The following is a 13,308-nucleotide window of genomic DNA, read 5'->3' on the forward strand; positions in this document are numbered from 1 at the left end:
TAATCTGGCAGGAAAGATTCCGGCCGTTGACTTTTCTTTGTTTGATTTGGAGCTAAAATCACAACTGGGATATATATAAATCCATGCGTGTTTGCTTGATTTCTTTGTGTGTTCGAATGTTTACAGGAAGCTCAAGAGATTTAGGTCACAACTGCTCAGCGCATTGCAAATCACCACTCTAAAGAGCTGGGACTGACAAGTTTGCATTGCAAATCACCACTCTAAAGAGCTGGGACTCACAAATTTGCGAGGTTCGATCGTGCGATCTGTGTCGCTGACAGATTACTTAGCTAGAGAGTTTGCGAGGTTCGATCCTACGACCTGTGTTGCTGATCAAATTTTCATGCCGTCATCAGCTCGCTGCCCCTTTCTGTTTTCTGACACGCGTACGGAGGGTGTATTTGAGGTGCGCACTCGTAATGCTTTGGATTCTTAAACCGCCAGAGTTTTACATTCATTCTATTCTTTATGTTATACCGCCCGTGGCCATTTTTAATTCCAAGTTAGGGTTTTTGGAAAACAAAAAATAGTGTCACGCTTACTTTCTGGAAAGTCTGACAGATGCTGTGTATTTCGTAAAATCCATGTATTAGTGGCGTTGCGAGGTACCATTTTTACGCATACAGTTAATGTCTAACTCTGTAATTATCATTAGAGTTAACTGTATTTAAAATTCATTCAATGCTCACTTTCTAAATGTGTAAATATTATTAGAGTTAACTGGCGCGTCACACAATTTATTCCCTTGAGCTTCGTTTTGCCAATGGTAATATAAGAAATAAAATTTGACGTTCACTGGAACCCAGCTGGCCAAATGCCGAGAATGAACGACCACTTCGACTGTTAGTTTAGCTTCTGTTATTTGACGGAAATACTCTCCGTCCACATTGAATTATTTTGGCCATCTATTTTTAATTAGCGCAAGATACCAGTATTTTTAGGAGTCATAGTTGTGAAATAGAGAAGTAATTTTAGGACTCATAGTTGTGAAACTCAGTGATTAATTATACGAACACAATGTAAACATTGCAGGTGATCGGCTGAGGTTGAAATCTTCTACAGTTTTTGTTGCGTCATGGCTGCCACTGCCACCACTTCGGCGCAGCATCATATCGAACCGAAGGTGACGTGAACCACGAATTAGCTACTAGACATTAAACTAGTTGGGCAGTTCAAATCATGCCATATATACTTGATAATTCTTGAGTAGCGAATAACGTAGAATCTCTGTGGGCAGGCTGTAAATACAGACGGATATGAGGCAGACAAAGGTCTAGCTGACGACGAGATTTCTATCAAAAGCACACCATGCGAGCGTTTCAGTATTCGGTAAGAACACAACGTTTATGCCCGCCCGCCCTTATTTCTATTATCGTCTGCTACCAACAACTTGTAAACAATTTTTTACTGCGTGATGTTCTCATGATCCAATAGATTTGCATTTGCCAAGACACTCACATTTTAAGCAAAAGCTTTTAGAGAGACAGCAACGTGAATTAAACATCTGTATCGTTCATGATATATTATTATTCAAACCAAAAAGAGAAGCAGGCGTTTTCCTCGATTTTTCTGCGGTCTCCAATCTAGACATGTTTAATTCTGAAATTTAGTCGATTTAGCTGACATAAACTCAAACTCTTTCACTTTCTTTCTTTCGTGTATATACACGAGTGAACTTGTGTAGAACTTTAGTCGATTTAGCTGACATAAACTCAATCTCTTTCACTTCCACACGGGTATATCTATGCTTATTACCATTCGTTGCGCAATGTTAATTTACTCATACATCTATTGTGAATTCAGCCATTTCACTAAAAGGACGCAAAAACAGACGTTATGAATTGTGTAGAATCGATTTCAATAAATTGTTTCACTCATGTTGATATATCACCATGTGATTGTGGTGGCTTTTAAGCCCCTTCCTAATAAAATGAATGTAGTTGTTGTATCTGCTATATGAGCAGTGTCATGAATATTTGAAGTGCATGGGGCGTTCCTAGAACTGTGACCTTTGTTAAATATATTGCTTAGCATTGCTTTGGCCTAGGTAGAATAGTATTAATCATCATGCTCCCGTTCTCTCCCTATATAATCCATTTTTCTTTAATTGAGGTCCGTTAATGGTTCCTTTTGAGTTTCAATATTTCTATCCACTTAATTTTTCTTTTGTTCATGCAGTGGTTATGTTGCAACAATTCGTAAACATGATAGAAACACATCTTGGCCATTCTCTCGGCATTTACTGGAAATTAGATTAAAGGAAGCAGGAAATTTGGCATTGCCACCTCTAGAAATTCCTAAATTCAGATGGTGGAATTGTAAAAATTGTCTAGGAGACGTTGGTACTCCTGGTGAGAGCTCAATTGAGAATGAGTATACGAAGGACGCACATGCTTCGAGCTTGCAGGACTATGATGTTAACACTGATCATGGATGTCTGATGTTCGGAATGTATTTGCATACTTCCAGTCCTGATTTGCAGGAGAAACAAAATCTGCTAGACCACTGTACAGAAATTGTAGAGACTCCTGCGTTTGAGTTAAAATCCGGTGATGCTGTAGGTTACTCTGCACATGCAAGCGACAAAGAGAATAGAGATGAGGAGGTAGTCACAGATATTATGCCAGAAAATAGAATAGAAAGCACTGTTCCAATGGAGCTAGAAAAGGACAATTCCGAAATTGCAGATTTCCAGGAGAAGACAAGTGGAATCTCTCACTGTTTATCAAATTTTAGAAACTCGGAGGGATTCACCAATTTGACTGAAATCCATCAGCATCAACAGGACGATAAAGGAGCAGCTGCTGAGATGGGGCAGGCGATAATGGAAACAACATCATCCATGTTAGTGAGTAAAACAAATGAGTTAGGTTCTAAAAAACATAAATCTAAAGCACTTCAAATTCTTTCCCAGCCTTCTAATTCCTGGGAGTATTTTTCCAGGAACAAAAACGTTTTTATGGAGATGAGTGAGAAGATGAAAGGTAAAGAAATGGAACACGCCACCTCTCCTATATTAGGCTCTGAATTAGATGCAAACAAGTTGAAAATTGTCAGCAATGTTCCTGTTAGCGTCGCTTCTGGTGAAAATGCTGAACCTAGTCAACAGGTTCTTGTCGAAGAAAATGGGGAGAAAACTATTTTAAATGTAGTAGAATCATTGACAGCTCAAACGAAGGAATTTAGCATACAGAATAAGGCCGATTCTCATCGAACATCGGATGATGAGAATGATGTATCATGTTTGAGTGGCAATCAGAGTTCATGTCCAGAACATATGAAAATAAACAAGTTAACTAAAGGAAAAGAGTACATTGATCTTTCCACTAGCCAGGCATGGCCGGAGAAAGAGAATGCGCTACTCTCAGAGCTAACTGGGAAGCTGAAGGTCAGTGAATCGAGGAGTAAGAGGAGGCCACAGAAGAGGCGATCAATAGCAGATATTATTGCTTCCGAGTCATTGCATTCAAAAACCTTGAACAAAGAGACACAAGAGTCCGAATCTGCTGATATCATGACGGAAAATATTTGCAGGACTGAGAACAATGAGCAGTCATATCTGAAAGAAGGTCATACAACTGATCTCAAAGATGCAGTGATATTGTCATCCGAACCAACAACCATGACAATTGGCATGTCTGAAGTTAACATTGATTCAGAAATGAAAAATGTTACACTCAAGAAACGGCACGCAGAAAAGCTTAAAGTTACGAAGAAGAACTACAGCATAGGAATCCAATCCTCGGATGCTCGCACATTGTTCTTTGAAACGGTATGTATTTTCAGTTTTATTCTTTAATTTTTCAGATGAAAATCCAATCTGTATTATGCAATTAAATTGCATAAAAACGGGCCCAGGTAGACATGGGCAAATCACTAACCTTAGATTACCACGTTCGACGGATATTCACTAAGATTGTTACTGATGAAAGTATTGCACTTCAGTATATTTGATGACTCATGTATTATCTATTTCGTGGCAATTAGTTAGAGATCAAAGTATTTATTTATTTATTATTCTTTTGGTATATTTCATGAGTCACTCATGTATTATCTATTTCATTATTAATTGTGATAGTTTGAGAAAGGTAGTATTTGCTATCCTTTTAAAAAGTATGAGTTGAAGGGATATATGAAGTAAGCTTATTCAAAATCGGGTATAGTATCCTTGTTTAAGTTAATTCTTTAACTATGTTGAAGGTTAGTTTTTCATTAGCACATGGTTGTTGAAACATTTTGTTTCAGTAAAGAACATAACTTAAACTCCAATTTTATAGGATATCTTCCTTTATTTGCTTTAGTAGAGATCATTGTTATAAAAATTGGTCCAAGTCGTCCAAGTCAACTCCAACTTGGTCTACTCTGCCAAGTTGACTAGCAACCATACCTAGTCAGCTTATTTCTTAGTTCCCGTTTGGCATATACATGAGCATGACATTGCTTATTTTGTTTTGAGTGGGTTGGAATCTTTATAATATATTTTTTAACTATTTTTTTATGTATTTTTTAATAAACTGAATTAAATTAATCAGTTTAAATCAATCTAAATTAGGATTGGAATTATAAGTGACCTTTGTTACCCACCAAAAGGGGTAACCCCATGGAGAAAACTTTTCTCCTACATATGATAGCCAACTAGATAACCAGCTAGCTAGTAGCTCCTGATATTCACTGTTCGATGATGATACGCCATGTGCCTTTGCCATTTGCATCAACCACTTACATCTCACCATTTGGCATTTCCACTTGGATGAAGGTGGGTAATATTCGAAGGTACTTTGATCATTTTGCAATTGGGATAAAGGGGTGATCTAGAATATTGATCGATCTTAAATCTATTCTCTTACCTTACCAGGGGGTTAATCTTCAATCCTAGTCCAGTTGGACCTCCCTTCAGGCTTGAGGGTTATAGGAGGGGCACTACTTGGAAAACCCAAATTGACATAATGTGTTCATTATTCCCCACACAATGCTTGACACTTTCCATGCCACATTACAAGCCCCATATACCACATCCATTCTTGGGGTATAACTTGTCATTAGTTCATTATAACTTGGCACCCTTATGTCCACATTCCTTAAGTAGGGCTGAAAAACGTTGTCGTGGAGGTTGATGCAGCTAAAAGAATGGAAAAACATATCATGGCCACAACAAAAGGAAAATAAGAAAATCAAAATGTAGAAGATGATCGGGACATAAGTTAACACATGGGTAAAAGCCTAGCATGAGATCTACCCTCCCAATTAGGCATCACTCGGTTCTTGAGCACATGATGTTCCACTACATAAAAAATGAACCCTTGCATGTGCCAACCTTGATGAGCGATGAACTGTGTCATCTTTAAGGGGTAATACCATAATACAAAATGCTACATTATGAAGAGCAAGCTCTAACCCTTGAGCTATGCACCATAATACAAAGCATTATCAAGAAAAAGTAAAAGGATCACTAGAGGGGTGGAAAAAGTGCTGAGTAGGGTAACTCATGCATCCACAATTGCTCCCTCCGCATTTATACCCTCAACATGTGGACTCCCCTTTAGTTGGTCCCCTTGACCATGACACTTGGCCATGAAACCTTTTCTCGTCCATTTTCATACATTTACGCTTACACCTATTGATTGATGGGTTGACCTTGGAAGTGTCACTTCCCCTTGAGGGTTGGAAGCACCTAATAGGGTTGACCATTGGCCACACTCTATCAAGGTAGGGAACACCTTTACGAGACTTGATCTAGTTAGATATTAGAAGGTGATCCTTGTTTGAAGTATTAATATCAAATATGCCCTTAACATCCAAGATTGGTACACTTAGATGCTCATATGGTCTTAGTCGTTGATGGATGGTTTCTTTCATTTGAGTTCGTGTTGGTTTTGTCAGGTGTTCCACAGTAGCCTTGGCATTGAGAGCACCCATTCGACAAGTACCTTGGCATTTTCAGAGAGATAGATGACTTAGCAGATGTAATGTTGATAACATTTGGCCTCATGATGACCTGAGTAGATGTTACATGTCCCAGAGCACCCTCAGGACCTAGGACGTTGGTCTACTTTGACTCGACATAGAGGATTCTTGATGATGGCATTGTTGGACCTAGCATGCCCCCATACTGGCCTTGACGATGGGCAGACGATGATTCAAAACCTAGATGAAGATGGTCTTCCATGAGAGACTAGGGAGGGCTTGCTGTACTTGATGAAGCCCTAACACTAGAGAGAGGAGGTCGTGTTTTGATCATTGGAGACCCATGGAGATGACATGGTGACACCTCAGCTGGACTTGGGAGCCCAAGGGGTGATTTGAGGTGGATTTGAGGGACACTCCTCAAATTTGGATGATCTTGGCACACCAACATATTTTAAGCCTTCATCACTTGTTGGCATGGCATTTGGAGCCCAAAAAGGGCATGATGTCAGCGTTTATGAGCCTATGGTTCACACATGTGGGAATTTATGGCTTGTTTTGCATTGAGCTACTATGTTGGCTCTTAACCCAAGGCTTATTTCATGTCAAACTTGTTTTAGGGGCTTCATTAATTAAAATTCATTGAGGTAGATCTCATATAAATAGAAGTCACCTCATTTGTATTTCTCATCATCACTTGTGGAACATTTCGGCCTCCTTAGAGGATTTCAGCCTAGCTATTGGGTCTTGTATTCTTGTGGAGATGTGAACCACTATGGAGATTTTGCTTTTGGAGACTTGCTCTTGTTGTGGAGACATCATTTTGGGATAATAAAGGACTTGTTCATGCATTTTTTGCAATTACTCTTATTGTTGATTATCTTTGAATGGTTATTGCATGGAATGGTTGTTGTTAGGGTTTCTATGTGCTAGTTTTATTGAATATTTTTCAATGAAATCTTGACAAAGTATCGCATGTATTAACCTAAAGAATGTATGATAATCCCTTGAATGAATCTTCATGTTAAGCTCTCATCATGACTTTATCCCCTCATAAAGTGATAGCTAGGGTTTTTTTTTTGCCCTTACTCCATACTAGGGTTTGATATTTCTATTAGTTGGTTTCCCTTAGACTCCATCACACAAGGATCAAGAACTGGCCATCCACATGGGTGATTACACCATAGAAAAACATCTTTAAACATTTTTCCCTCTCTCCCTCACATTTGCAGCCCTTCAAGGTAAGTCGTTATGTTAGGGCTAGTGTCGAATTCAACTATGAGAAGTGGATGGCCTATAGAAGAGTTATACACATGGTTCATGCCTCATTGCACCAAAACCCATCTTTTTCCATGGTAAAGTCTTCTTCTTCAGCGCTGACATCACAAGCCCTACATAATTGTTCCGTAGGGTAAACCCTAACCTAACCGTAGGCTTCAAGTTAGGGTTTCTTGAAGGTTGGTTGCTCCAATTGTTGATCATATCCATCTTTAACAAGCCTTTTCTTGGCCTTATGTACCTTGGTAAGCCTTTGTCCTTGCCTATTCATTAAACCCTAGGTCATAATTGTTCTAAAATAGGCCTCTTGGAGTGCATGCTTTGCCTTGTCTTTGTTGGATTGAGTCTTGCGCTTAAGTTGAGTGCCATTCCTAAGCCTATCCTTTGTCACCTCTAAGCCATAGACTTTGAATACCTATTAGGTGACCAATACAGGGAAGCCTCCCTTGTGGTGAAAGTCCACTAAAGAGCAGGAGGTGGTGAGCTATGGTGACAGTGGCCTCCACCTCATAGTGTTGTCCCTTGGTTTGGCTCTTGTCTTGTGAGCCCTCTCATAAGGCCTACTAGATTTTGAGGCAACAACCTCCAACCAATTTTGAGTTTGAATTCGAGTTTAAAAACATTACTAGAGATCCTCAAATAATCTTTTTACCAATGCAATTGTTTTGAGGAGATTCAAGGTCCATTTTGGTCGAAGAACCTAAGAGCAAGAGGTATATGTTCTCTTAAAATGCCTAGGACTTGTATGTGGTCTTGCCCATATATCACTTGGCTCAATCTCATTAGCGATTTAATAATGGACAATTCTTGTAGATTTAAGGGACAATTTATACACAAGACTTATCTATATGTCTTCTTTAACTTCGTGTTCTTGTTTTTACTTTTACTGATTATGGTGAAGCTTTATTTCCTTTTAATATTATTTTGGGATGGAGGTTAAGGAGCACTCTATAGGGTTTATTGTAGCTTAGTCAAATGTGATGTTTTGAGGTGTAATAACCACATTTTTTGGCCATCCTATCACATTAATTAATCATCTTCGTAGGTATTAAATTCAAATATTTGCGAGAGTGGCTTAGCATGTTCACCAAAATAATTGAAGGGACCATATGACAACCACACTATTTCCTAAATTAGGTAATCATATAGTGAAACTCATTAAGCCATTGTGCAACGAAGGAGTGGTGACACTAACAATAATGGTCTGGCCAAAAACCTTGCACAAGTTTAGGTTATTGTAGCCTAGTCAAATGTGATGTTTTGAGGTGTAATAACCACATTTTCTAGCCATCCTATCACATTAATGACTCATTTTTGTAGGTATTAAATTCATCTATTGGCTAGAGGGGCTTAACATGTTCACCATAAAGATTGAAGGGACCATATGACAACCACACTATTGCCTAACTTAGGTAATCCTATAGTGATTCTCATTGAGCCATTGCGCAAGGAGGGAGTGGTGACATACAATGGTCTTGTCAAAAACCTTGCACAAGATTGTTCCCAAAATTTACCATAGGGTAATGAAAATTTTGTTAATAAAACTCCAATTACTATTGATGTTGATAAATATTTTCATGATTGTGATGGCCTCAAATGGTGCACCTTCCTAGGGTGCTTTGTGGTCTATAGTGTTTGTTATTAAGGCTTGGATTAAGGAAACATGAAAGCGACATGACTAGATTTTAGATTTATATAGCTACTCACAGCTCCTCTTATTGCAATACTCTTGGTTTGTTGCCCAAAAGAAAAGTGGTGACATACAATGGTCTTGTCAAAAACCTTGCACAAGATTGTTCCCAAAATTTACCATAGGGTAATGAAAATTTTGTTAATAAAACTCCAATTACTATTGATGTTGATAAATATTTTCATGATTGTGATGGCCTCAAATGGTGCACCTTCCTAGGGTGCTTTGTGGTCTATAGTGTTTGTTATTAAGGCTTGGATTAAGGAAACATGAAAGCGACATGACTAGATTTTAGGTTTATATAGCTACTCACAGCTCCTCTTATTGCAATACTCTTGGTTTGTTGCCCAAAAGAATGAAGCATTTTTTGAGATGAAAATGTCCATATTTAATGTCCAATTTCGATAAAGTTCCTAGGCCTATGTATTTAGTATTGGGAGTTCTTGAGAAAGTTGTTTTCTATGAAGTCAGGGGTTTTTTAAACCTTTTCCCATAGAATGCGAATTTTCCTTAGGGTTGCTCTCTCCAAGGATCTCAAGGAGCTTGTCTACATTTATCTCAGGGGGATTTCTTAACTTAGGTAGTCACATACATCAACCTAACCAATAAGTCATTAAGTCATAACGTCAATTGAGTCTTTGTCATGTATTGAAGACCCATTTGGGCATGTTACATATTGTAAAAGAAAAATTATTTGAGTCATTGTAAGAGTCAAAAGGCCCTCCAAGACCAAGTCCAAGTGCTACTAGCAAGTAGGCCTCAAAATGAAGCAATCAGCCTACACCAAGATCAAGTCGGCCTAGAGTTAGTGATAAGTCGACCTCAAATCATGGACAAGAAGCCTATATAACGAGGCACTCAACCTCGCTCAAGGACTCACTTCTCTCACTTGATACTCAAGGAAAAAGGAGTGAAGAAGAGGAAGACAGAGGAAGAGAATAAAAGGACGAATTTTTGAATATGTCTCCACACGTACGAGGAAGCTAGGGGACATTATACTGCTACAAATCAGAGATATAGTCACCTCAAGTAGATCGAAATAAGGCAAGGAATTGATTCATCTTGCAAGCCAAAATCACTAAGCAACTAGTCCAAGTGTAGTGAAGGAGGAGAAGGATTAAAAGAGCCCTTATCTTGTCACACGTGCAAAAAAGACAGTCGATTACAAGGAGCCGAGAATTTTAGGAAGGAAGGCTAGAAGTTTCAAACTTGAGTTGCAAGATTGAGGGTGAGGAAAGAAGGAGAAGTTGCAACATCTTCTAAGAAGAAATTGACTTTGACTTGAAGCAAGGGTTAACTTGGTCTTGGAGGGGTTGTTGGTCAAGGGTCTAGGTCTTGGAATTCATCAATTGAAAATTCTATAAGAAGAAGAATTCAGTGGGTTTTCCTCTCAAGCTTGGAGATGTTTTGGCCCTTGCTGATATCCTACATCTTGTATCCTTTGTCTCATTGTTCTTTATGATTTGGTAGCTGTTTGATGAAGAACGCATAATGATAATAATCAAGTCAAGAAGAATGTAATTAAGAAAAGTAAAAAGTCTTCACAAGCAGTTATCATTGCTAGAGAAATCTCCTCATCTCTGTGCCCAAGATTTCTCAACAGAATGGAGAGGTATATGTAAAGGCTTATAATGTGACATGGAAAGTGTTAAGTATGGTGTAAAGGAGAATGAACACTCTATTTCAATCCAGGTTTTCCAAGCAGTGCTCCTCCTATAACACTAAGGCCTCAAAGGAGGCCCCATTGGACTAGGGATAGTGATTAAACCCCTTGGTAAGGTGAGAGAACAAAGTTTACAATCAAGATTAGTCAATTTTCCAATTCACCCCTTTATCCGTACTAAATGCTTAAAACAACAAGTATAAGCACCTTGTTGCAAAATGATCAAAGTACCTATTGAGTAACAACCCACCTTCATTTAAGAGGAATGGCAGATTGTAAAAGGTGCATAATTGATGCAGATGGTAGAGGCATATGGTATTTCATCATCAAGAAGTGAATGTCAGGTGCTATTGGCCGGTTGGCTATCAAATGTAAGAGAAACGTTTTCTCTTATGTGGTTACCCATTTTGGTTGGTAATAGAGCTTAGCATGCCTCTCCCCTTCAAAAAAGTGTTGTCCTCAACACTTGACTATCTGGGGGTGTTTTTGCATGAACAACTCATCTTCCCATATCGCTTCTTCCACTAGTAGGTTCTTCCATTTGATGAGGTACTTAGTAATTGCTCAATTTCTTAGCTGCTTAGTCCTTGTTTCCAAAATTGTTTCTAGTTCTAGTATTATTTTCCCTTCTTCATTAACCTGAAGTAGATAGTTTGAATTAGGATCTCGTCATCGATTACCTTCTTTAAGCAAGAAACATGGAAGACTGGATGTACATGTGAAGATGGAGGCAATTGCAATTTATAAGCCATACTTCCAATCCTCTGCAACACCTTATAGGGGCCATAATACCTCAGTGCTAATTTATTGTCCTTCTTTTGTTGCTTGAGGTACATTTGTTTATATGGTTATACTCTCAAAAATACCCAATCCCCCACTTCAAATTCCCTTTCACTATGATGTTTATCTACTTGTTTCATCTTATTTTGTGCCATAAACATGTTGTCCTTCAATAGTAGGAGAACTTCTTGTTGGTGCCTTATGTGGCCCTCTACTGAGCGAGTCTTTATATTCCCTTTAAAGGGTGATGTGATGGATGGAGGATGATATCCAAAATGTTCCATAAATGGTGACATTTTTATGAAGTATGGAAGGATGTGTTGTACCACCATTTTGCCATGGGGAACCATTTGATCCATTGTGTATATTTATCAGATGCAAAGCAACATAGATATCCTTCTAAACATTTATTCACAATCTCAGTTTGCCCATTAGATTGAAGATGGTAAGATGAGCTGTGAGCCAATTGAGTACCCAATTAAGAAAAATAATTCAGTCCAAAAATTTTCAGTGAAAATTGGATCTTTGTCTCTTACAATAATCCTTGGTATTTCATGTAGCTTTTGGATTGTTTTCATGAATGCTTCTGTCACTATACTTGCTTTAAAAGGATGAAAAAGAGAGCAAAAATGGGCATTCTTTGTCATTCGATCTACCACTACGATAAGGACAGTCTTTCCTTCATATTTGGGTAAACCTGTAATAAAATCCATTGAAACTTCTTTCCAACCCTGGCATGGTATGGTTAATGGTTGAAGGAACCCTAGGTTCTTGATTGTCTCTCCCATATTTTGTTGGCATACCACACATTCTACCATAAACATGTGCACATTTGCCTTAAGACCTTCTGATAAAAATATTTCTGGATCCTATGGTATGTCTTCAAGAACCCTGAATGCCATCCCATCAGAGAAGTGTGTAATTCCAAAAGAACCTCATGTTTGAGTTGAAAATTCTTACATAAATATAAGCGATCTTGATACCACAACAAATCATTTTTCCACAATTTTTCTACTGCATTGGTGTCCTCCTGTAGTTGATGAATGATCTTGCATACCTTCTCATCTTGCTTCCATTCTATCCTTGCTTCTTCCACCTAGTTAGATTATGGAATGGAAATAACACATAGTAAACCCTTTGTGTATTCCTCTTTCCTTGAGAGTGCATTTACAACAATATTTCATTTTCCTTTTTCGTAGTAATTTCAAAGTCATAACCCAACATCTTTGTAATCTAAGGAAGATAGTCTTTGTTCCAAAAAGCACTTCAAACTATCATGATCTTTTTTTACTTTTAAGTGTCTTCCTATTAGGTATGGATGCCATTTCTTAACTACATGTAGTATGGCGAACATTTTTTTTATAGACGGGTTTGAGTAAGTTATTTCCTTTAAGTTAGCTACTTTCAAAGGAAAGGGGCATACCTTCTTGCATCAGAACTGCACCAATGCCATGACCTGACGAATCACACTCCCTAATGAAGGTTTTTGTGAAGTTAGGTGTTGCCAAGAAAGGAGTTGTATAGATAGCTTCTTTAATAAATTGAAAAGATTTTGTTGCTTCTTTAGTCCAAGAAAATGATTCCTTCTTCAATAATTTTGTTATAGGTGCTGCTATTTAACCATAATTCTTGACAAACTTGCGATAATATTTTGTCAATCCAAAGAAACCTTTGAGTTTCTTCAAACTGTTTGGGGTTGGGCATTCCCTCATATCTTTGATTTTGTATGGATCCGCCTTGACACCCTCATGTGATACAATATGACCCAAATATTCCACTTCTTGAACCCCAAAGGAACAGTTGAAAGGCTTTGCATATAGTTGTTTCTCTAACAGTAGTGTTAAGACCTTGTGAACATGTTGTACATGCTCTTCCCAAGATTATCTATAGATTAGTATGTCATCAAAAAATACCGACACAATTTTCTAAGGAAGGGTTTGAAGATATAATTCATCAAGCTTTGAAATGTTCAAGGTGCATTTGTAAGTCCAAA

The 13,308-nt window shown here is 38.1% G+C and overlaps 1 protein-coding gene across 1 annotated transcript in view; it reads left to right on the forward strand.

Moving 5' to 3' along the window:
• Positions 1 to 13,308, forward strand: part of LOC149258358 (uncharacterized) — a 159,003-nt gene that overhangs the window by 307 nt on the left and 145,388 nt on the right. The window contains exons 2-6 of the mRNA XM_089412981.1: positions 127 to 406; positions 1,033 to 1,123; positions 1,238 to 1,329; positions 2,179 to 2,844; positions 2,944 to 3,772. Coding sequence (XP_089269107.1) covers positions 1,076 to 1,123; positions 1,238 to 1,329; positions 2,179 to 2,844; positions 2,944 to 3,772 — 1,635 coding nt within the window. The 5' untranslated portion in view covers positions 127 to 406; positions 1,033 to 1,075. The remainder of the gene's footprint in view (positions 1 to 126; positions 407 to 1,032; positions 1,124 to 1,237; positions 1,330 to 2,178; positions 2,845 to 2,943; positions 3,773 to 13,308) is intronic.

The sequence above is a fragment of the Pinus tabuliformis genome, chromosome 6, assembly GCF_031772625.1.
Source record: "Pinus tabuliformis cultivar Carrire ecotype Pingquan chromosome 6, CPIR1, whole genome shotgun sequence".
In the NCBI taxonomy this organism is placed as follows: domain Eukaryota; kingdom Viridiplantae; phylum Streptophyta; class Pinopsida; order Pinales; family Pinaceae; genus Pinus; species Pinus tabuliformis.